Source organism: Ursus arctos, unplaced genomic scaffold (genome assembly GCF_023065955.2).
Source record: "Ursus arctos isolate Adak ecotype North America unplaced genomic scaffold, UrsArc2.0 scaffold_4, whole genome shotgun sequence".
NCBI classification, from domain to species: Eukaryota; Metazoa; Chordata; class Mammalia; order Carnivora; family Ursidae; genus Ursus; species Ursus arctos.
Window position 1 is genome coordinate 12,623,569 of NW_026623056.1, and position 22,241 is coordinate 12,645,809.

Genomic DNA, 22,241 nt, shown 5'->3' on the forward strand with positions numbered 1-22,241 from the left:
GTGGAAATCTTCCACATAAAAAGGGGTGGAGAGGTATGCAAGTAAATGCAATACTTGATACTGCGCTGCGCTGGAGCGGGAGGAAATGTCATAAAGGATATTGTCAGACCGGCTGGCAAAATGGGAGTATGGAAGGTGGATCAGATGGAAGTATCACAACAGTGAATGTACGAAGTTGATAACACTCTGTAGTTGTACGAGAGACTAGCCCCATTCTTAGGAAATAGACATATTTATTAGAGGTAGAGAGTAGAAATATTTAGGGTAAAGGTGATGTATGTGATGTGTGTGACTTACCTCAAACGTTTCAGAAAAAATATATTTATCAATGGTGTATATACATATATACATACACGTGTATAAATACATGTCCATGTATGTATATGAATATATGTACTTATGTATATGATATGAATGTATTTACACATATATACGTATTATGTGTATTTGTGGCTGTGTGTATCTATAGATTTAGATCTGTGTGTGTGTGTGTGTGTGTGTGTGTGTGTGTTGTGTGTTACGGGCTGAATTGTGTCTCCCCCACAACTCATATGTTGAAGTCCTAACTCCCAGTACCTCGGACTATGACTATATTTGAAGGTAGGGTCTTTAAAGAGGTAATTAAGTTAAAATGAGGTCACTGGGGAGGCCCTAACCCAACATGACTGGTCTTCTAAGAGGAGCAGATTAGAGCACACACATGTACAGAGGGAAGATCATGGGAAGGTGCAGGGAAATGGCCATCTACAAGCCAAGGAGGGAGGCCTCAGGAGAAACCAACCCTGCTGACACCTTGATCTTGGACTGGGGGCCTTCTGAGTTCTGAGAAAATAGTTTTCTGTTGTTTCAGTCCCCCAGTCTATGTACTTTGTTCTGGCAGTCCTTGTGGACTAATGCGATACATGTGTATATCTGTGTATCATATGTGTGTGTATGTACATGTGCGTATTTCACTCACTTATACACCCTTGTATATACATAGGAATAAGAACAAATTCAAGCAAATGAAGTATAAGGATTATAGATAATCTGAGTAAAGAGGATATGAGTGTTCCTTGTACTATTTTATTATACAACTTTATTATTACTTTCAATTTTAAAAGTTTTAAAAATAATGTATAAAAAATAAGTGTATGTCCACCATAATTGCAAATGTGAACAAAACCTAAAAGTGAAGTGAAAAAAGATAAAATGGTTGACATAAGGTGGAGGCATTATTTTTCCCCTCCAACTTCTTGCGATGCTATGTTACTGTTTTTCACATCTCTTTTTTAATGAATTAGAAGTAGCTACCCCTTACTGAGTCCACTACATAGCAAACACTAATTAAGTACTTTGTCTATTTATGTATTTATTTATTTATTTATTTATTTATTTATTTATTTATTTATTTTAAAGATTTTATTTCTTTATTCGACAGAGATAGAGACAGCCAGCGAGAGAGGGAACACAAGCAGGGGGAGTGGGAGAGGAAGAAGCAGGCTCATAGCGGAGGAGCCTGATGTGGGGCTCGATCCCATAACGCGGGGATCATGCCCTGAGCCGAAGGCAGACGCTTAACCGCTGTGCCACCCAGGCGCCGCTGTACTTTGTCTATTTAATCCGATTTATTTCTTACAATAATGTTGCAGTGTAGATTTGACTATTTTCTCTTAAATAAGAAAACTGAGGCCCAGAAAGGTTAAGTAAAGTAAGTAGCCTGAGGTTGCATCAAATAAAAGTTGTACCAGATTTTCAAAAGGAATTAAAAATAAATAAATAGAAGCACACCGGTCTCAGAGGGGAAGTGACAGGACTCGGTGACTTTCGTTTAGCATATCTGTCCCTAAGTGTCCAGTCTCCTCCTTTCCCTTGGATGTGCATAACTTATTTAACAATCTGTTTTGGGGCATCTATGTTGTTTCTAATATCATAATTAAATTTTTCCTTTTTTTTTTTTTTAGAGAGAGCATGAGCAGGGCAAGGGTGTGGTGGGGAGGGGCAGAGGGAAAGAATCCTAAGCGGGCTCTGCACTGAGTGCAGAGCCTGACCTGGGGCTCGATCTCATGACCCCTAGATCATGACCTGAGCAGAGTCAGATGCCTAACCAACTGCACCACCTAGGCGTCCTTCTTTCCATGCATTCTGAATTGGTTCTTTAGAATAAACTCCCAGAAGGGAAATTTTAGCCAAAGACGATGTTTTCAGGTTTTTGGTACATGTTTCGAAGTTGCCTTCCTGTTCATGTTGGACCAATTCACACTCCCGTAGGCCTCGTAAGAGGGCATCGATTTTCTCAACTTCAAATCTGTTGTCAGCCTGATGGTACGATTTTGTGACGGCTTCTTTCGACACTGTAATTCTCAGCATATTCTTTCCCACTTAGCACAGACCTTATACCTTTGTTCAGCATTCCAGATCTTGGCATTTGACACTGTTTACTAAATTGTTTGATGTCTTCATTGAATTGCAATAAAAGATGATTAATACCAACAAAACACATTTCTTCAGAAAGTCCTATGTTCCCTGCCGGTATTTAAAAATCTGTCTTCCATTTCTTTGAACACGATAATCAGGGTTATTTTATAGTCTGAGAATTCAAGTACCTGAAGTCGTGCAGGTATGTTTTGTGTATTGGTTGTTGCAGCTGTCATCACTAATCACGCTTTTTCTTGTGTGCTTGATGTTTTTTTTTACTGTGAGCTTTGGATTTCCCTTGCTTTGGCTTCTGCCCCCTATTGCCAGTCCAAATCATGTTGAAGATGAAATGTGAAGTAGGAGCAAGCACTGAAATCCCTGAGATGGAGATGTAAGAAGGGATATTTCCTTTCCTTCCTTCCTTCCTTCCTTCCTTCCTCCCTCCCTCCCTCCCTCCCTCCCTCCCTCCTTTCCTTCCTTCCTCCCTCCCTCCCTCCCTTCCTTCCTTCCCTCTTTGTTTTTAGATTTTATTTAGAGAGAGAGCACGAGCAGAGGGGCAGAGGGAGAAGGAGAGAATCTCAAGCAGACTGCACTGAGTGCAGAGCCCGGAGCGGGGCCTGATCCCAAGACCCCAAGATCATGACCCCAGCCAAAATCAAGATGCTTAACTGATTGAGGCACCCAGGTGCCCCACGAAGGGAAATTTCTAAGAAATAAAGGAAGAACCTAAGCCAATGATAAAAAGGACCTACTGTGTTCTAGGAAACAATGGAAAAATAGATGCTAAAAAATATCCTGATTCAGTGATAGCATTTAGGGCTTATAGATGAGGGAAATGGGGAGAGGTTGGAAAAAGGGTACTCTCAGCTATAAGATGAATAAAGACAGAGGATCTAATGTATAACATGGTGACTGTAGTTGATAACACTGTATTGTACTTAAAAAATGTTTTTAAAGTAAAATGGGGGTAGGGGAAATTTCCAGGTAGAAAAATCAGATCATTTATAAGGTAGAAAAACCAAGCTTGCTTCAGGTATCACGTGTTCCCATTTTAAAAAAGTTATTTCCGACTAGCCATTCCATCCACCTTGTAATCTATAGACATATATGGAGAGAGAGCTAGAGTGAAGTTCTCGTACTGTAAACAACAGTAGTTCTGAGTGGAAGAATTTGGGATAATTTGTGAGCTTTGCCTCCTGTTTTGTCTCAGTGTTTTCGTATTGTTTCTGTTGTTAGGACTATGATGGTGGAAAAAAGATGTAAGACTCATTCAAGGTAGGGTTTTGCGAGGATTATATGGCATAACACATGTAGCCCCTGGTGCAGCAGGAGCTCAATACATTACTGCTCTTTTCCTATTTCTCTCCCCCTCTTTTTTTCCCCCCTTTCCTCCTCCTCCTCATCCTTTTATTGTCCTTTACCTTCTTCTTCTCCTGACAGCCTCATAGGACACACTTTTTTTTTTTTTAACATTTTATTTATTTATTCGACGGAGATAGAGACAGCCAGTGAGAGAGGGAACACAAGCAGGGGGAGTGGGAGAGGAAGAAGCAGACTCCTAGCGGAGGAGCCCGATGTGGGGCTCGATCCCATAACGCCGGGATCACGCCCTGAGCCGAAGGCAGACGCTTAACCGCTGTGCCACCCAGGCGCCCCAGAACACACTTTTCTTGAGAAATATTCATATATTTAAGCTATTCTTGCAAACTACTTAATTTGATGGGGCTGTCAACGTGACACTGAAAATGATACAACACAGTTTATAATGAGTGACACCATGCGTATCTGTCAGAAGTTTCATTAGCACATCTTGACTTCCTCAGTACTTTGGAGCTCTCTCCCACTGTGGTCTTTTGTCATGGCGTCCTTTCAGGAGGGTTAGGAGATATCTGAGTTAAAAAAAAATACAGGAAGCAATGAAAGTGAGAGGAAGGAAAGGGAAGGTGCGATTCTTATATAATTTTTTTTCATCCAAGAAAGTATCTTTTTTTTTAATCTTCTGAATACAGATGAAGAGACACAGTCCAGTCTGGAGTAGTTAATTAGTTCTCTCTGGTGATACAGGTAGGAAGTACAGCTGGATAGCCATAGCTAGGAGTAGATCACTGGCCTTCGCTCTCCCAAATCAATGTCCTGTTGATTTGTATTGTGCAAATTCTCTCACAAAAACATGATTTCCCCTGGCTTCCCCCGGTTCAGTCATTTCCTGCTGGATGGCTTCTTCCAGCTCCAGGAAGGATCCCCCTCCAGGCTCTTTCTACCAGCAGCTGTGCCCCCTGCAGCCTAAGCCACCAGCCTCATCTTCCTCGAAGGTCAGATTCATGTGTCACTCTCCTACTCACCATTTTCAGTGATCCTCCCTTGCCTGTAAGGAGGAAACCCAAAGTCCTTGCCCTGCTCCCTCTGCCTGCAATGTCATTTTCTTTCCAGTGATAAACTTCCTGGATCCTTGATTCTTTCCAAACCAGTCTGTCCTTTAAATTTATTTTGTGCATTCCTCCAGTATGCTGGTTATTGTCTGTGGCAGGTAATTCAAGTTGTATTAATTTCTTATGGCTGCTGGAACAAATTACCACAAATGTGGTGGCTTACAATGACAGAATTTATTTTTTCACAGTTCTGGAAGCCAAGCCTAAAGTCAGTATCACTGAGCTGAAGTCAGGTGTTGCCAGGGCCATGCTCCTATGGAGGCTCCAGGAGAGAGTTTGTCCTTGGTCTTCCAGCTTGTGGTGGCTGCCAGCACTCACTGGCTTGTAGACCTATCACTCCAATCTTTGCCTGTGTCGTCACATTGCCATTTCTTCTTCTGTGTATGTCAAAGCTCATTCTGCCCCTCTCTTATAAGGACATTTGTGATCACATTTAGGACCCACTCGGATAATCTAGTATAATCTCTCCATCTCAGGATCTTTAATTTAATCACACATGTCAAGCACATTTTTTTTCCATGTAAGATAATATTTACAGATTCTAGGGATTAGGACCTGAATATCTTTAAGGGGCTGTTATTCAGCCTATTGTATGAGTCAGGAGATCATAGGAGCTTTTAATAAAGTATAATTACTTAGTGCTATATACTAAGTGATAAGAATTTTAAAAAACTGGCCTGTGTTTTCTAATAGTAGCTGTATCATTTAGAAAGTGTATTTAGCTACTCGTAACAGAGCATCCGCCACTGACTACGCCTTTCAAAAAAGGTGACTTAAACAAGATAAAATTTTATTTTTCTTTTATGTAAGACCATTCAGAAGTAGGTAGCCCAGGACTAACTAGTATGTGGCTCTAAGAAACTATGAAGGACACAGCATCTTTCCATCTTTATGCTCTGTCACACCTGGATTCCATTCTTAGGGTCACTTCAAGTTCCAAGATGGCTGCGGGAGCTTCAGGCATTACATCCAGAAGCCAGGCTTCAGAAAGCCATAACCTTCTGCTTACATCTTAATATCTAGAACATACTAGCTGCACTGAGATGCAAAGTTGGAACATTTAGTTCCCCGCCCCCCCCGAGCCCATTAACTGATTGATTTTTCTAAGGGAGAAGGAGAGCTCAGCTTTGGAAATCAATTAGCAATCTTTTCACAGTAATAAACATTCTTAAAAACAAAATTTTTTGGAGCAACTTCTCTATGTAGAAGCAAGGTTTAGGCTTGGGGATACAAAGACATATTACAAAGATCTCTGGTCTCATGCAACTTGCATTCTAGTTAGGGTGACAGTGCATAAACAAAGATTAAAAAACATATATACTTTAGTAGCTCATGAGCGGTACAGGCAGTAAATGTATGTGATAGGCTTTCTGAAAAATGTGGGGCAAGTGGGATTTAGATACATTTAAAGAATGGAGGAGAATATTCCAACTAGGGTTCATCAAGAGCAAAAGTAAAAAGCATGAATGTTCATGAAGTGATCAATGAATGTTGAGTAGACTCGACATTCTTAGAAATATATACGGGGGAAAGCAGTTCCCCAAAGTAGCCTGCAGTCATTCCCACAGAGAGGAAGGAAGGAGTCAGATTTGTGGACAATGATAGAAATAATAAGAATGGTTAGCATAGTCCAAGAAGTCTGCCAAGTATTTTACAAATATTTCATATCCTTGTAGCAAATTTTGCAAGATGAGTATAGTAATATGTATGTATGTATGTATGAATGTATGTATGTATGGATGAATGTATGTATGAATGTATGTATGTATGTATGTATGAATGTATATATGTATGTATGTATGTATGTATGAATGTATGTATGAATGTATGAATGTATGTATGAATGTATGTATGTATGTAGGTATTGCTGATCAGCATACCTTCTTTGCAGAATGGCCCCTTTCCCACTACAAAAATCTGGATCTTGAGTAGAGACACATATGGATGGGATGAAATTATTGTCACATCAACAGGTGGCAGCCTCTGGAAACAAAGTCTCTAAGTGGCTGCTACTGTGACTTTGGACGTTTGGTTTCTGATAGTTCAGTCTATCCTTCAGTATTGGAAGTTTATCCATAAGTCTTCCAAGACATTCCTTCATAGTGCTTACATAGGTCAGAGCTAGTTTCTATTGCTTACAACAGAAGAACTCAAACTTTGTCAGTCTCAGAGAATGTTTGCAAGCAGCAGATCCTGAAGGATATGAGGGAGTATTGGATTTGCTTTTCAGTTACAAATTGGATAGAAGGCAGTGAGATTTCCATTCAGATCTCAAGATAGAAAATAGCAGCCCATAATACTCAGTGGTGAAATAGATCAACCAAGTTAGCACTTGTGTCATCTGTGACTGTGTGTCCAGAGCCATGTAGCTCTGGGGAAAGGTGGCTGCCCTAGACCCTAGGGAGAGGGAAATGTCAGGGCTCTGTTTTAAAAGACATTGGATAATTTGATGCAAGGGATGGGCATGCTCGAGTATTTACAGTCTTTAAGGAATAGGACGAATCTCAAAGTCTTTATGTGACCATGATAAAATGATTGCTTTCTGCTTGCATCTGTAGAATGAGATTCCTGAAAATCAAATTAAACTTTTGAAAATGCTGTTTCACTTATTTTTTTTTCACGTATTTTATGTTCAAGTTATGGCACAGATGAGAGAAGAGTAGGATACCCATGACTGAACCAGGGAAATCTAGGAGTATGTAGGAGACTTGGAGAATCCCCAATTCTGAAATCCTTCTGAACTTCCCCCCTAACACACTTTCCTTTTCTAGGAAAGCTATACTCCCTTTTAGGCTCATTAGCATTTTTCCCATTGTCCAACCCTGCAGTGTTTTCTACTGATAAACATTTTCATTGATAACTCAACGTGGTCCCTAAGTAAACTGCAAAATCAGAGTGGAAGGAGTTCAGCTGCTATACTCAAAGGAATCATAAGAATTAGCAAATTCTATAAAATGGGGCAATGTTTGTGGGAATGAATTTTGAGGATATTTGATCAAGGAGGGCAAAACATGAATTTGGATCAGGCCAATTTGATTAATATGGATTTACTCAGCAGACATTCTGTATAAAATGTATTAGTATTGGCATGATCCTAATGCAAAATTGGTTGCCCAAATGCTGGCTCATGCTAGATGGTGACAAAGGGTTAAAAGTTCCTTGACATAGCATAGTGGAAGGGACTGAAGATACAGAAATGCTGAATTTGATCTATCAGATATGTCTCCAGTGGGGCTCAGAATCTTTCAAAGGTAATTTGCTAATCATTCCAATGGGTCTGAGTGCTGCTGACAAGAGTTGGCCCTAAAGTGAGCTTTCTGATTTCTGTGGGGCTGGGAGGAGTCCTAGATGGACCTCAGGTGGTAGAAATTTACTGCCAGGAGCAAAGCTGGAGTCATTATGGTATTAGGCAGCAGTCCAAACATAATGAACAGATCTCAAGGAATGGCTAATTCACAGATAACTCTGGCTATGGTTTCTTGTGGGGCTCCCAGGAGTGCAAGCAGTGGACATTCCACTAAGATATAGCCCACCCTCCCCATCTCCAAGTTTAGCAAGCAAAGACCTGAATCAAGCCACCACGCTAAATAGTCACAGTTACAGACAGGAGTAAGTTGACACCATAGAGCTTCTTGATTGAAGAGGGTGCTGAGTTCCTCAGGAAAGATGCTGCAGTATTATCGAATATGGACACTACGAACCTACCTGTGGCCTTCCCTGCAACCACTCCCCTAGTAACTGCCCTGGAGGATGAGAACTATCCAAACTTGTTAGAGACTCTCGGACACTGGCTCTGATGGAAACGATAGCCTGGTGGAATGCCACTCCTACCTGCCAGAGGGGAGGCTTGTTGGAAATAGATGATGTATGAGCTTCTGATCCCACTCACGGAGGGACCCAAGCTCCTCCTGTGGAGAGTACGCCAGTTCTTGAAAGTATTGGCATACTTAACCTTAGCGAATTGTAGAATCTCCACGATGGCTCCCTTACCTGTGGAGTAATCATTACTATAGTAGGAAAGACCAAGAGGATGTCACTGGTGTTCTTCTCTAACAAAAGTGTTAACACGAAACACAGCTGCTCTTCAAGTGAATTCATGCCAGTATCAAAGACCAGGAAGACAGAGTTGGTGATTGCATCATATTCCCACTCTTTCCCCCATCATTTATATTATTTTTCCCAGTAGAATGAAGAATGATGGTGAACTGTGGTAAAGTTGACAAGTTGGTGATTTCAACTTGGCTGATATTCCAGAGACGATTTCCTTACTGAAGCAAATTAATACATCTCCTGGCATTCGGTTTGCAGCTATCGATCTGGTGAAAGTATTTGCTCCGTCAGATAAACAGGTTTGCCATCACCTGGAGGATAAGCAGCACAAGTCTAAGGTTACACCAAATCTCCGATTCTGGATCATACCATATAACCGTAGGGATCTTGACCAGGGGCTGGCAAACTTTTCCTGTAGAGGGTCGGACATGAATATCCTGGGTCTGTATGGTCTCTGTTGCACTTCGTGGTTGTAGCACAGAAGCAGTCCGAGACAGTGTGTAAACAGATGAGTGTGCTTGGGCTCCAACAGAACTTACAAAAGAAACTGCAGGCTGGATTCGGTCCATGGGCTGCGGTGCACTGACTCTTCACCTTGGCCGTCAACATCTGTAGGACATCATGTTAACCCCTAGAGTGATGACAATGTGCAGACAGGACCTGGAAAGCAGGAAGAGGCAGGTGTCCTGTGACAGAGGGTAGGTGATATATTCTGGGAAATATAGGGACTGCCATCCCAGTGAAATTCCAGAGCAGAGTTTAATAAGATAGGGGAATAAAGGTCAAGTTCTTCATCTTGAGCTCCCTCGCTCTAAGAATGAGGCATGGGGCACCTGGGTGGCTCAGTTGGTTTAGCGTCTGCCTTTGGCTCAGGTCATGATCTCAGGGTCCTAGGATAGAGCCCCCCTCCCTGTTGGGCTCCCTGCTCAGTGGGGAATCTGCTTCTCCCTCCCCCTCTGCCCCCCCAACTTATGTTCTCTCTCTCTCTCAAATAAATAATTTTTTTTTAAAAAAAGAATGGGGCACAATGTTTGATGAGTTTCTTTGGATTTCGGAGCCAATATGTATCATATTTAGGTAACCTGCTTTATTACGATACCTGAAAAGTGGCCTGTGGCCCCATGGTGTGTGTGTGTGTGTGTGTGTGTGTGTGTGTGTGTGTGTGTGTGTGTGTATGTGTGTATGTATGTACATACATATATATTTTTTTTTTCCTTTTTTTTACCATGTTTATAACAGGCTTTTCTATACCTGACTGGAGGACATGTCTTCTTGTGTGCACATGGAAATGGCAAATGAGCATGAGTAGGGATTGTGTCAGAGCGGCCTAAAAGGCAGTATGCCTACCTATCTCTATGAGTAACTTATGAGTCAGGCTTCTGGAAGAACTGTGGTGAGTATTACACATCACAGAACCCAAAAATGTGAACAGGGATCTCAGATTTCCTCTCAAACTAAGTAACAGCTTAGCTCATCTTGATGTAAGAGTTGTTCAAGGAGTTTGCTCATTCCAGTGTGAACCTCCCTTCTAGTTACGCACGCTGCCCATAAACCTAAGCAAAAACTTGCTAAGTTTTACATGGGTGGTGAAGGGGACAAGCAGGCTAGAAAGAGGGCAGGTGGAAAAGAAATTGATATAATCAGTAATAGTGTAAAAAGTTAACATCTCCCCTTATTAAGAAAAATAAATGGATAGTTAATGCAAAACATTTAAATAACACGGAAAAGCACAAATTTCTTTTTCACTTAGAGATAACCACCATTAACATATGGCCTACTCCAATCTAATCTCTTTTCTGTGCTATGACTATGTATATATGTGTGTGTGTATTTAAACAGAATCATAGTGTATATGCTCATTTATAACCCGTCTTTGAAGTTTGCATTATAGTGAACATTTTTCCATGTCAATGAATATTCTTATATCACATGACTTTTGATGGTTATGTAGAATTTTCTCAAATGGAAAACGTATTACATTTCTTTTTTTTTTATTTTAATGTTTTTTTATTATATTATGTTAGTCACCATACAGTACATCCCTGGTTTCTGATGTAAAGTTCCATGATTCATTAGAGTGCGTATTACATTTCTTAAGCAGTGACCTATTGTTTTACACTTAATAACCAGTGCTTCCGGCAGAGGCTATCGGCCAGGATGGAACGTTTTATGGATATGCCTCCACCACAAGCTATCACCATACGCGGCTTTACTAGATCACTGCACACTACTGGAGGACATCTGAGGTCAAGAGCTACTTCATTAATTGAAATAATTAAGATATCTTTTTTCTCTGTAGATTTCCCCAGTTCCCCTTTTGGCATTAGTCACAGTAACATTCATGTCATGCTTTAATGTAACCTACATCGGTTCTGGGAACAACATTTGTGAAACAATGAATTTACCTAAAAGACACAAAGCTGACTGCAAAACATATCTATTACAGTGTCACAGATGTGAGTCATTCACTTGGTAGGTACTTATTGAGTGCCTAAAATAAACAGAGCGGTAACTTTTTGGGTTGGCAATATTCCACAACGTGCAAAGACACTAAGAGAAATAACTTCTTTCATTTTTTAAAAAAAGATTTCATTTATTTGTCAGAGAGAGACAGAGAGCACAAGCAGAGGGAGATGCAGGCTCTCCGCTGAGCAGGGAACCCGACTCCAGACTCGATCCTAGCACGCTGGGATCATGACCTGAGCTGAAGGCAGAAGCTTAACCGACGGAGCCACCGAGGCATCCTGAGAAATAAATTCTTTTGAAGAGTGTCTTATTCATATAGAGAGAAAAGATATGGAACCCAGAGTAATTGAATAACGTACAAAAGATGTTCTTTGGCAGAATGCAGTGACGGATACAGGCAACAGGGGCTGTCTGTGTTTAAGATGGGTCCCAGAGGGTTGGAGCAGTCAGAAAAGGCTTGAAAGGATTGAGAAGATTGAAATGAGAGCGGAGAGCTTTCAACCAAGGCTAGGAGACAGGCGCGTTTATCCTTGGGACAATATCATCGAGCTTACCGGGAGTAGGTGTGGGACTGAAGTCTGAAGGAGTATCAAAGGGCGAGGTCCTTGAACGCCAGGCCAAGGGGGGCTGACTCGCGGGGAATGTCCTGCGAGGGGGCTGGTGAGCAGTAGTGATCTGTCGGCCCAACACTTGATGTGGCAAAAGTTAGTTCTTCGTCTTAGCTCCTCTGAAATGTCTTCAGTAAGGCTGTGAATTTATGTTGGAAGTGAAAATTGTTTACCCATCATCACTTCAATCCTGTTCTTTGCTCAAGATTTACATGGAGAAACTGGCCCATTAGTAAAATGGTCCGGTTCAATGATCTTCGAGCAGTGGCGGTGTTGGAGCCAATGAGGTTTTATCTGAGGCGTGGTTATTCCTAACTCGAAACTTTTCAGTAAAATAGTCTGGTTATAAATTCAGAGGTAGAATTGGCAAGATTAAGTTAAAAAGTTCCAGTAATTGAATGAGATTTTTTTTCCTGAAATGACATGATTAAGACGTTGTCTTAATTCATTGAAGTTTCTCTTACTTTGTGTCTCAATAAATTTTTATATTATAGGGGCGCCTGGGTAGCTCAGATGGTTAAGCATCGCCTTTGGCTCAGGTCATAATCTCTGGGTCCTGGGATCGAGTCCCTCATCTAGTCCCCCACTGTGTACCCCATGGAGCCCCAGATCCGCTTCTGGCTCAGCGGGGAGTCTGCTTCTCCCTTTCCCTCTGCCTCTCTCCCCTGCTTATGCTCTCTGTCTCAAATGAATAAATAAATCTTTAAAAATCTTAAAAAAAGTAAATGTTTATATTATAAAACAAATGTAACATCTTTGAAGACATTCTGAAAATAGAAACAAAATCGTATAACCAAATTCTAAAGATAACTATTTAAATTTTCCATGTCTTTCCAGTCTTGTCAAAATGCATGTTGATTTTTACCCAGTTGCAATAATATTGTATAAACATTGTAAGTATGTGAGGCTAATATACACAAACATGTTAACTGGTTATTGAACTTAGAGTTTTTGTATAATTGAGTTTTAATTATTTTTTTAAGCAATACTTGCACAAAGTAAAAATGTAAATAGTACAGAAGGGTAAAGACTGGCAGTAGGTCCCTCTCTACTCTCAGGCTTTGTGTTCCTTTCCACAGAGCCTGACTGTCATTACTTTCTTACGTAGTCTTCTAGAGACATCTTAAGGGCAAACAAATACACACATACACACACACACACTCACACACACACACACAGAGTATATATAATTTAGCCTCTGTGTGTGTGTGTGTGTATATATATATATATATAATATTTATCATAGGTACAACCAACTGCACGAAGGCCGGTGACATTCTGGGTGCACCAGAGTGCCTTGCATGCATTCCTTGCATTTGCACACTGAGTTGCACTTTGCTTTTTTCATGTAGTAATATGATTTGGAAATTGGTCCACATCAGCAGACAATGATCACTTCATTCTTCTCAACAGGGCTGTATTTTAACCACTTCCTACAAAGGCATCTTTAGGCTGTTCCCAGTCTTTTGTAAACAATGCTCTAACAAGTATCCTTACACAGTGTGAAGTTCCCTGTAGCATAAATGTCTAGATGAGGAATTGCTGGGGAAACAGTATATGCATATAAAATTATGGTCGATATTGTTATTGTTTACCGTTTTTATTCCCACCGATAATGTGTAGGAGGGCCTATTTCCCACGCTGCGCCAACTCAACATATCTTAATCAGTCTGAAGGGTGAAAAACGGTGTCTTGATTTAAATTGCATTTAATCTAGAAATATTTTAAACTGTAGAATTTGAATGCCTTAGAATAAACTTTTTCTCTGCAATTGGACAAGCAAGCATCATCCATGAACCTGAATGTGAAGTGTGCCTGAGCCTTGCTTGACGCTATGAAAATTTAGGCAAGCAGGGCAAGAGAGGGGCTCATGTTTCTACTTCACATCAAATTCCAGGTACCCTTGCCATCTCCCAGCGGAAACCAGCACATCTGCAGAATCAGGCAGAGTAACAGAAATAATGGGAGGGGGAAAAAGATTTTAAAGACAGTTTGATTTGTTTGGGAGAGCCTTACAGAAACCAACATTTTATTCTCTATTTTTTGCTATTACTGCGTTCCGTTAATTGGCAGGAATCCCAGGGTACCCTGTCCTTTACACTGGGTGTAGTTAGGGAACCTCAGCGGAATCGAACCTATGTTTTAAGAATTTTTTGGAGAAAATGAGAGTATGCTGTGAGGCAAGCTCTGTTCGCAAATTATTCATCTCCCCCGCCCCCCATTCATTGTTTATTTTGAGGAACTGGACCTGCAAGACGGGAATATGTGCGTCTGAATAAGATGCTCAAATCAGGCTATTCAACGTTCGACGCGGGGACCTCGAACAAATCAGGCAAAATACGCTCCAGAGAGAAAAATATAAAGCTTCTCCCTGCCCCGAAAAAATCTTGATCCTTCTCACCATACGTAAGAAAGAAATCTGTATTATTGCAAAAATATATGTCCATCCTCACTGGATCCTATTCTATTCTCTTTTAATAAGCTTTAGATGTTAAAAAAGTGGGGAACAAGGCTTAGAGAGGTTAACACCTAAGTGCACAGCGCAAATTTCGATTTGGGCCCGCCGCTGTGCAATCCAGATTTGCACATCGAGTCCCACCCTTCCCCGGGCAGGGGAAGTCCCCGCTTTTATCTTCAGTTGTTTTAGAAGCAAGCGGTTTGTAAACCCCCAAATCCTACTCTTTGTGTTAGCTACCTCGCAGTTGCCCCTTCGCAACCTATCGATCTAGGGTAGAAAACACCGTGGGGCTGCCCCACTGCAGCCCGCCGGCGGGGCCGAGGAGAGCACCCCGCCAGCTCCCGGCTCCCGCGCCCGGGGGGCTCGTCCCCCGCCCCCAATCCCCCGCCGCCGAGCCGGATCTGGGCTCAGGGCCCCTCTCCAGCGCCCCCTCCCCGGCGCGCTGCGGCTGGCGCTCCCCAGCGCCCCGCCTGACGCTGCAGCTGGGCCGGCGATTCGCCATTGGATTAAAAATAGCAGCGTCCCCCACACCCCCGCCCGCCCGCCCCAGGCCCCCGGTGCCCGTTCCCGCCCCGCGGCCCTCTCTGCCCGCCAGCCCCGGCTCGGCTCCCGTCGCCCGCGCAGCCCGCAGCCGCCGCCGCCGCCGCCGCCGCGGGCAGACCCAGCGCTCCGGCCCGACCCGGCTCGGCTCCGCTCGGGCGCACGCCGCGGCCATGCAGCGCCGGGGCGCCCTGTTCGGCATGCCGGGCGGCAGCGGCAGCAGGAAGATGGCTGCAGGAGACATCGGCGAGCTGCTGGTGCCTCACATGCCCACGATCCGCGTGCCCAGGTCGGGGGACAGGGTGTACAAGAACGAGTGCGCCTTCTCGTACGACTCCCCCGTAAGTGAGGCTCGGCGGCGTTCGCGGCGCCTCGGGGGAGGGTCGCGGTGCCAGCGGCCTGTGGCGGCCGCGAGCCGCGCAACTGGGCGGCACGTGAAGCTGGGGGAGAAGATGCGCAGTGGCAGCCGGGGACCTCCTCCCCCGGCGGCGGAGTTGGCTCAGGGGCACTGCAGTTCGGCAAACACCGAGTGAGCGCCTACTGCGTGCGGGGCGCTGCTTTCCCCGAGGCTGCTGCAGCTGAAGACTGGGTCGCCGCGGGGTTTGCTCGGCCAGCCTTCCGAGGCTGACAGGGCCCCAGTTCCCAGCTGCTTGGCCCCAGCCCCGCCACCGTTTGAAAGATAGATCCAATGGAAGAGTTCCCTGATCTAACTGCACGTTGCGGATGGTTTGCGTCCTCTCTGGGGGCGAGAGCGGAGGGCGGCTGGGTGACCGCATCGATCCCCCCGCCCCCCCGGCCGACACACACACAGCCCTTCTCTTTCTGGGACCGTTTGCTTTGCCCAGGGATTCCCACTCCCGGACAATTCGGATTTCCTCGCCGAGCTTTTCTTCCCCCACTTTCCATTGCTCCCCACTCCTTTTCTTCCCGTTAGAATGTCAGAAGAAACCTTCGGGTCCCTCCAATTGGGCAGCAGAAATAGGGGGTCTACTGGACTATTATGGTTTCTTTCAGTCATTCCCCTTACTCCTCTATATGAATCGCCGGGGCTGAGATGCATTAGTATAAATTATTAAAAGTTTAGCCGCGGGTCGTGACCTGAGACTGGAGGGGAAGTTACGACAGATCACCGCCTTCCACCCAGGGCGGTTGGTGGTGTTTTTCACCAGGTGGCATGTATATGTGCGACAAGGAAAAGGAGGGTGAATGTCCCTTTCCAGAGTCAGATGGGCTTCAAAGTGACTCAGCTGTCTGGCGTTTATCATGTCTTTTTGAGGACCAGGTTATTTTTATCCACCCACTTTAGATCTCATGTGTCACCCGGCAGATCTCAATGCAACCGCGAGGCGCGTGGATTAGAGGGACTGAGGCAGGTTTCAAACAATAGTCGAACACATTTTACTCACATTATGTAGAGTATTGTTGGAGGGAAAAAAAAATAAACCCAAGTAGGAGGCAAATTTTCCAAAGTACCCTTTATTATCTGCTGGATTGATAGTGGCTAGTTTGTTACACATTGGCCTCCCAGAATTCGTATCCTCCCTGCGATATTCAGTTTTTCTTTTATGCTAATTCCGGATCATTTGGGGGATAAAAATTTCACTTTTTGTTCATTATTTTCTTTCAAAAAGGTCTAAGTAGAATGAGATGGTCGTATTTAAATACTTAGCATATTGTGATCACACTACTTGAAGTGACTGTCAGCAGTGTCATTAAATCGTATTCTCCACAAAGTATTTGAAAATGCCATTTTCAGATTTTGTGCCCAGTGATGGGCAGGTTCCCACGAGTAGCTCCTCAGGGTGGAGAGGGATGATGGTCTTAACTAAGTTAAGCAATTGAATTCCTGTGAAGTCCAGGAAGAAGAAAGTGGCCTAGTCTTTTAGGATAGTTCGATTGGGGTTGCTCTTCAAATTCAAAACGTTGTTATTGGAAATCTTTACCACATTATATAGTATGTGGCAGGTGTGAAATAAAGCTGATTGTTTTAATTGACTTCCATAAATAGTTATTGGGAGTTAATGGTGTGCCAAACACTATTCTAGAAGCATCATGTCCAGTGTAAAATGATGATTCCATTCATATCACAGTAGTTCCTTGGGGAGACTGGGCTTATTTACAAGGCCGATGAATCAGTATATTTCATTATCTATGAGAAGGAAGAGAAAGAAGGTTTTATACAAGTTGTATTAACGCACAGTGTGTGATCATGGGAGATCTTTCCCTATGGTACTTAACACTTAATCATGAATCAGATAAGGGATATTGAGCACCTAGTATGTGCCAACTCATACATGCATGGCTGTTAGAGCTGTAGAGAGTAAAATCCACTGGTGCCAAACACCCCAGAGACTTCAGTCTACAGGTGCCATGGGACTGTGGTAGAGGAAAGACCAAAGCCATGTGGGTGGAAGAAAAAATCGTTGGATACTTCTGAAAATGGCCATAGATAAAGATGGATAGAAACAAAGAAGACCAACATCCAGCAAGGTAAATCACATGGGCAAACACATAAAGTGTGAATGTTTTCCTGTTTGCTTGTAATGTACTGGGAAGAAAAAGATTGATTTAACCAGTAGCGAGGTCAGACTTGAGAGTAGAAGATGAGGGCATTGAATACCTACAACAGGAACTTGATTTAATATGGTCAGTTATGGAAAACTACTATAAGATATGTGACTTAAAGTGCTGTTAGAGGGAGACTGAATCAATCATTTTTTATTACAGATCTACGATGTCTAAGGCCTGCTGTGAACAGTTTTGCTATCCCTTACCTGCTTATGAGGATTGAGTGGGACTGTATGGTAACTCATTTCAGTGTCCTCTCCTTCCTTCCTGCCTTCTAGGGCTTAGCACAGGGCAGATGCTGAGTGCTACTTCTTCTGGGATGAGTGAGAATTTGTGTTTTTCACCTACCAATTCGTCCCAATTTCAGCCCAGGCCTACCTTCTCACCTTGACCTGTAGGTTCACCTCTTGTAAGGTGTGTAACGTGACCTTCCTGGAGAGTGAGGACTTTGCATCTTTATCCCCCACAGCTGGCCCAGCATCTGATATATATATATATATATATATATATATATATATATATATATATATATATATATATACCAGGAACCCAACTACTGCCTAGGAAATGTATGAATTACCTGTGGTTACAGGTTCTGAAAATGCTAAGGATACAACATATGGGAAACACTGCGAAAGGAATCATGTGGGATTATCATGTGGGATGTGGTGACTTTATTGACTATGGGGGACACAGTGTGAGAGAGAGCCAGAGTGGCAGGGTTTAACCCCAGCTCTGTCTCCCAGCTGTGTCACTTCTCTGTGTTCCAGGTTCTCCATCTGTGCAATGGGGGCAATAATAGAACCTACCTCATGGGGTTGTTTTGTGGATTAAATAAATTAATGTGTAAAGTATGCCCGGACAATTCGTAATCACTCTAGGAAGAAAAGAAAGAGATAAAGAGAGTCAGTCATGGGTTGTAAGCCCAAGTGTTTGATTGTCCGGGGTTATGTAGAAAGTTTGGTGTGATTAAGGGGAGACCTTGGTCCACACTTTTTCTCACAAGGCTTCATGGACCACCATGTAAAATCTACTCACCCCTTTGGTTGTTGAACCCCTCGTTCATCTGAATGTACTCTGACCCGCCTCCCCTCAGCTTTAGGCTGCCAGCCCCGGGAAGTCAGTCTCTTGGTCTCCAGTGGCTAAGACTCATTTCCTTTTCCAGAACCACCCTCCTGTCTTGATCATCTTCTGCTTGAGATTTCATCGTTTCCTGTGAAACCCACATTACTTAGAGTCTGTGTCATACAACACAGCAGTTAGTTGTAGTTGCTCTTCCATAGTCGGCTCTCATTTCATTCTCTTTTCATTTAACTGCTCATTTTAAAACATCTGCTAGATGTGAAGGCTTCTACCAAGCTTTAGGATCAGAGAGGAGCTGGGCCACTCCTGTGTTAACTATGCCCCTTCCCCACCTGGCTCCCCATGAGGTGGAGAGCCTATCTTATGCCTTGTCTTAGCTGGGGTCAACTGAAAGACTGAGACAAGGGCTTAGCATGGGCAGTTTATTTTGGAAAGGTATCAGGGAACATAAGAGGAAGCACATCCAAGGGAATGATGACAAAGAGGAAGAAGGAAAGCCAACCCAAGAATAAGTTATTGAGCCGGCTGCCATGATGGACCACTGGTGCTCACTCCGTCCAGGGACCTCTGAGGAACTGTTGAGTGTGCCTCGGTGTCTTCCACCTGGGACATGGAGAGGGGAATATTTATCCACTGGCTCCCGTGGGCTGTTGGTCAAGGGTGCTCCAGGGATGAAATGCCCTCACTCTTCCAGGTTCGTATTTGTGCTGGAAGGGCTGCCTGAGAAGCCTTCCCGCGACCAGCAGCTACTGAGAAGAGAGTGATCCCAGTGCAGTGAGGCGTGGCCACACCTGCTCTGACAAGCAGCTGCACGCACTGAAAAGGTGGCCTGAGAGAATGTGACACCAGCATAAGCAGTCCCTCACACCTCTCCTTCCCTTCCAGCATCAGCGTGATTTTATAAAAAGGCGCTTGTTTCCCATTCTCTGAAGCTCTGAGATCCCTTGGCGATGTTGAGATGTCACTGTTGGTTCTCCATGTTCCTTTGTAAAACTCTGGGGAACGGGGACCTCATGGTACTGGCTGGTTTACATAGCCACTGGGAAAGGCTTTGAGATCATTTACTTGTAGGAACAGCTCGTGTTAGGGGCTCGCTACCATAGTGGTGTGCATGCTACCTTCCAGGCTGTCAGACTTGCATCATGGTGCTTACTTGTAGGGGAAAAGTAATTTAATTTGGGGATCTATGTGGAAAAATCTCCTTCCTAAGGGACCAACAGATTTAAGATAGTAAAACATTGACTATTTCTTTTCCCTCTGAAAACATAAACTTAAACTCATCCTAATTAGTTTCACATATTAAAAGTTCCTTTCCAAAAGCATCTGACTAAAATGTTGTTTTATAGCAATGATTCTCAAGATTTTTGGCCCCTGTATACTCTTAAATATTATTGAGGATGCCAGAGAGCTTTCGTGTGGTTTCTGTCTATTGATATTTGCCCTGTTAGAAATGAAGACTGAGAAAAGTTTAAAACAACTTCTATTCTGTTAGCTGTTAGAGTGACGGTGTCATCAGATATTATGCAGAGTCTTAAAAATGCCTCTGTATGCTCAGGAGAGAATAGGAGTGGAAAAGATAGATAAGTTCATGTTATGAAAATAGTTTTGACCTCGTAGATCACTTGAAGGGCCTTGAGGGCATGATAGGGGTTCCAGGTCATACTTTAAAAACCAGAATTCTAGAGTTCTATAGTATGGGCACACCTGGTTACTCCAGTGACACATTCCACCTGCATCATGGCTTTTATGGGTTCACATTTTTACATTTGTGGTGATTGGATGATTGGTTGTTAATCTTAGCTCAACTATAGATGTCATATGTCTCATGTACATTCTTTTTGAAGGAAATTAAAATTTAGAGATTTGAGGTCCTTCAAAAAAAATTGCAGCTACTTAGCTGGAAATTGTTGACCTTTTTGGAGGTGAGAATTCCTTATTCTGTTGACTGTGAGCTTCCCTGGAGGGTGATTTGGCTGGGATGTTTCTTTGAGAACCTTAAATATTAGCATCCTAATTTTTTTCCTCTGGCCACTGGTTAGAAGACTTTTGTCATCTTCTGCCTGGAAAGTGAAGGTCTATCTGCCATCACTGGGGGAGCAGGGAACTGAGTGGGAGGAGAGGATGAGGGTGGTCTGGGCATCTGGATATTGGATATGGCCGGATATGGTCCCCTGGTTCTCCACTCTATCCCCATTTTGTTAAGCCCTCTCCCATGTTGTAGGGGCTGGGAACCTGGACGCTACAGTTGCCAGAATCCTTTGATAGGGAGATTCTTTTTCTTTTTCTTTTTAAAAAAAGATTTAATTTATTTATTTGAGAGAAGAGAGAGAGAGAGTGAGAGCCTGTGTGTGGGGGAGGGGCAGAGGGAGAGGGAGAAGCAGCCACCCCGAAGAGCAGGGAGCCCAATGTGGGGCTTGATCCCAGAACCCTGGGATCATAACCAGAGCCAAATGCAGTCACTTAACCAACCACCCAGATGCCCTAGACAGAAGGATTCTGATTTTGATTCTGCCAGTGAGAGTTTCAGAAGGAGAAGCCACATTGTTACTATAGCAGTGGCCCGTGCTAGATGTGGGGTTTTCCCGTCAGCTTCAGAGTATCCTTCTGGGACTCCAGGCCACCTCAGCCATGGGGGAGCGGGGATCATCTACCCAGTTTCTTACGATGCTTGTGCATCTGGATTTCCTGAACCTGAGTGGTGGTTTCTCTGACCTTGGCTCTCACAGCTCTAACCATGATTACATACCCTCTAATTCCCTATATTAAATCCCTTCCTGCTTGAAAGACCTGGAATAGTTGGTGTGTTTGGTCCACATCCGGACTGACACATATACATTACACACACAACTCTAAGTCTCCGCATATTCAGAATGGAACCTCTATCTTCAACTGAGCCCCTTGTCCCACAGACCCGAGTCCCGTGTTTTTACCTGCTCTAGAGAATAAACCTCCAGTGGTTGCCTGTGGGGGAGGGCCCACTGGGAGTAGAGGAGGGATCTGGGGCTCTGACTGCTACCTAGACGGATTTTCAAACCTTCCTTCCTGAGAGCGAATTCTCTTTTCACTCCCCTGCATTGTTCTTCCTTCAGCCCTTCTTTCACCCCAGCTTCCAGAGTTACCTGGAGCTACTAGTTCTGGAGTCTCTTGGAAATTTTGGGGTGGACGTCAGATCGGATCTTGGTTTTCTCTGCAGCAGGCCTAGCTAGGATTCCTCTTTGTTGGCTTGTCTTAGTCTTGTGCTGCTTCTCTATCTGCAGTTCGGTTTCCAGATTTTGTTGCTATGGTTGATGTTTCTTAAAAACATAATGTCTTTACTGTTCTTTTCTTTGGGTTTTCAGCAAGGAGTGAAATTGACGTATTTGCGTAATCTGCCCCACATACACTAGAATCCCGCTATTCCAAACAAATAATCAAGAAATCACTTCCTATCTCTTTTTGGCTGCTGTTGATTATCTTTCAAGTTGTATCATTTTCAGAGTCTAGGAATATCAGAGATGATGCTGATCCTGTCAGGGAGCCTTTTGGGAAAGTTTGTGTCCTCAGTTGTATTGAGCCTGGACATCTGTGTGGCTCTGAATTCTGTTTTCACTCCCCTGCATTGTTCTTCCTGTGGACTGGAATGCACTTAAGGGTGCTGCCCTT

General features: G+C 43.5%; 1 protein-coding gene across 1 annotated transcript in view; it reads left to right on the plus strand.

Annotated features, from left to right (window-relative positions):
- Positions 1-15,043: 15,043 nt before the first annotated feature.
- The window catches only part of USP13 (ubiquitin specific peptidase 13), a 109,993-nt gene continuing 102,795 nt past the window's right edge, over positions 15,044-22,241 (plus strand). Inside the window, exon 1 of the mRNA XM_026498154.4 lies at positions 15,044-15,289. Within this exon, the coding sequence (XP_026353939.1) occupies positions 15,122-15,289 (168 nt within the window). The 5' untranslated portion in view covers positions 15,044-15,121. The remainder of the gene's footprint in view (positions 15,290-22,241) is intronic.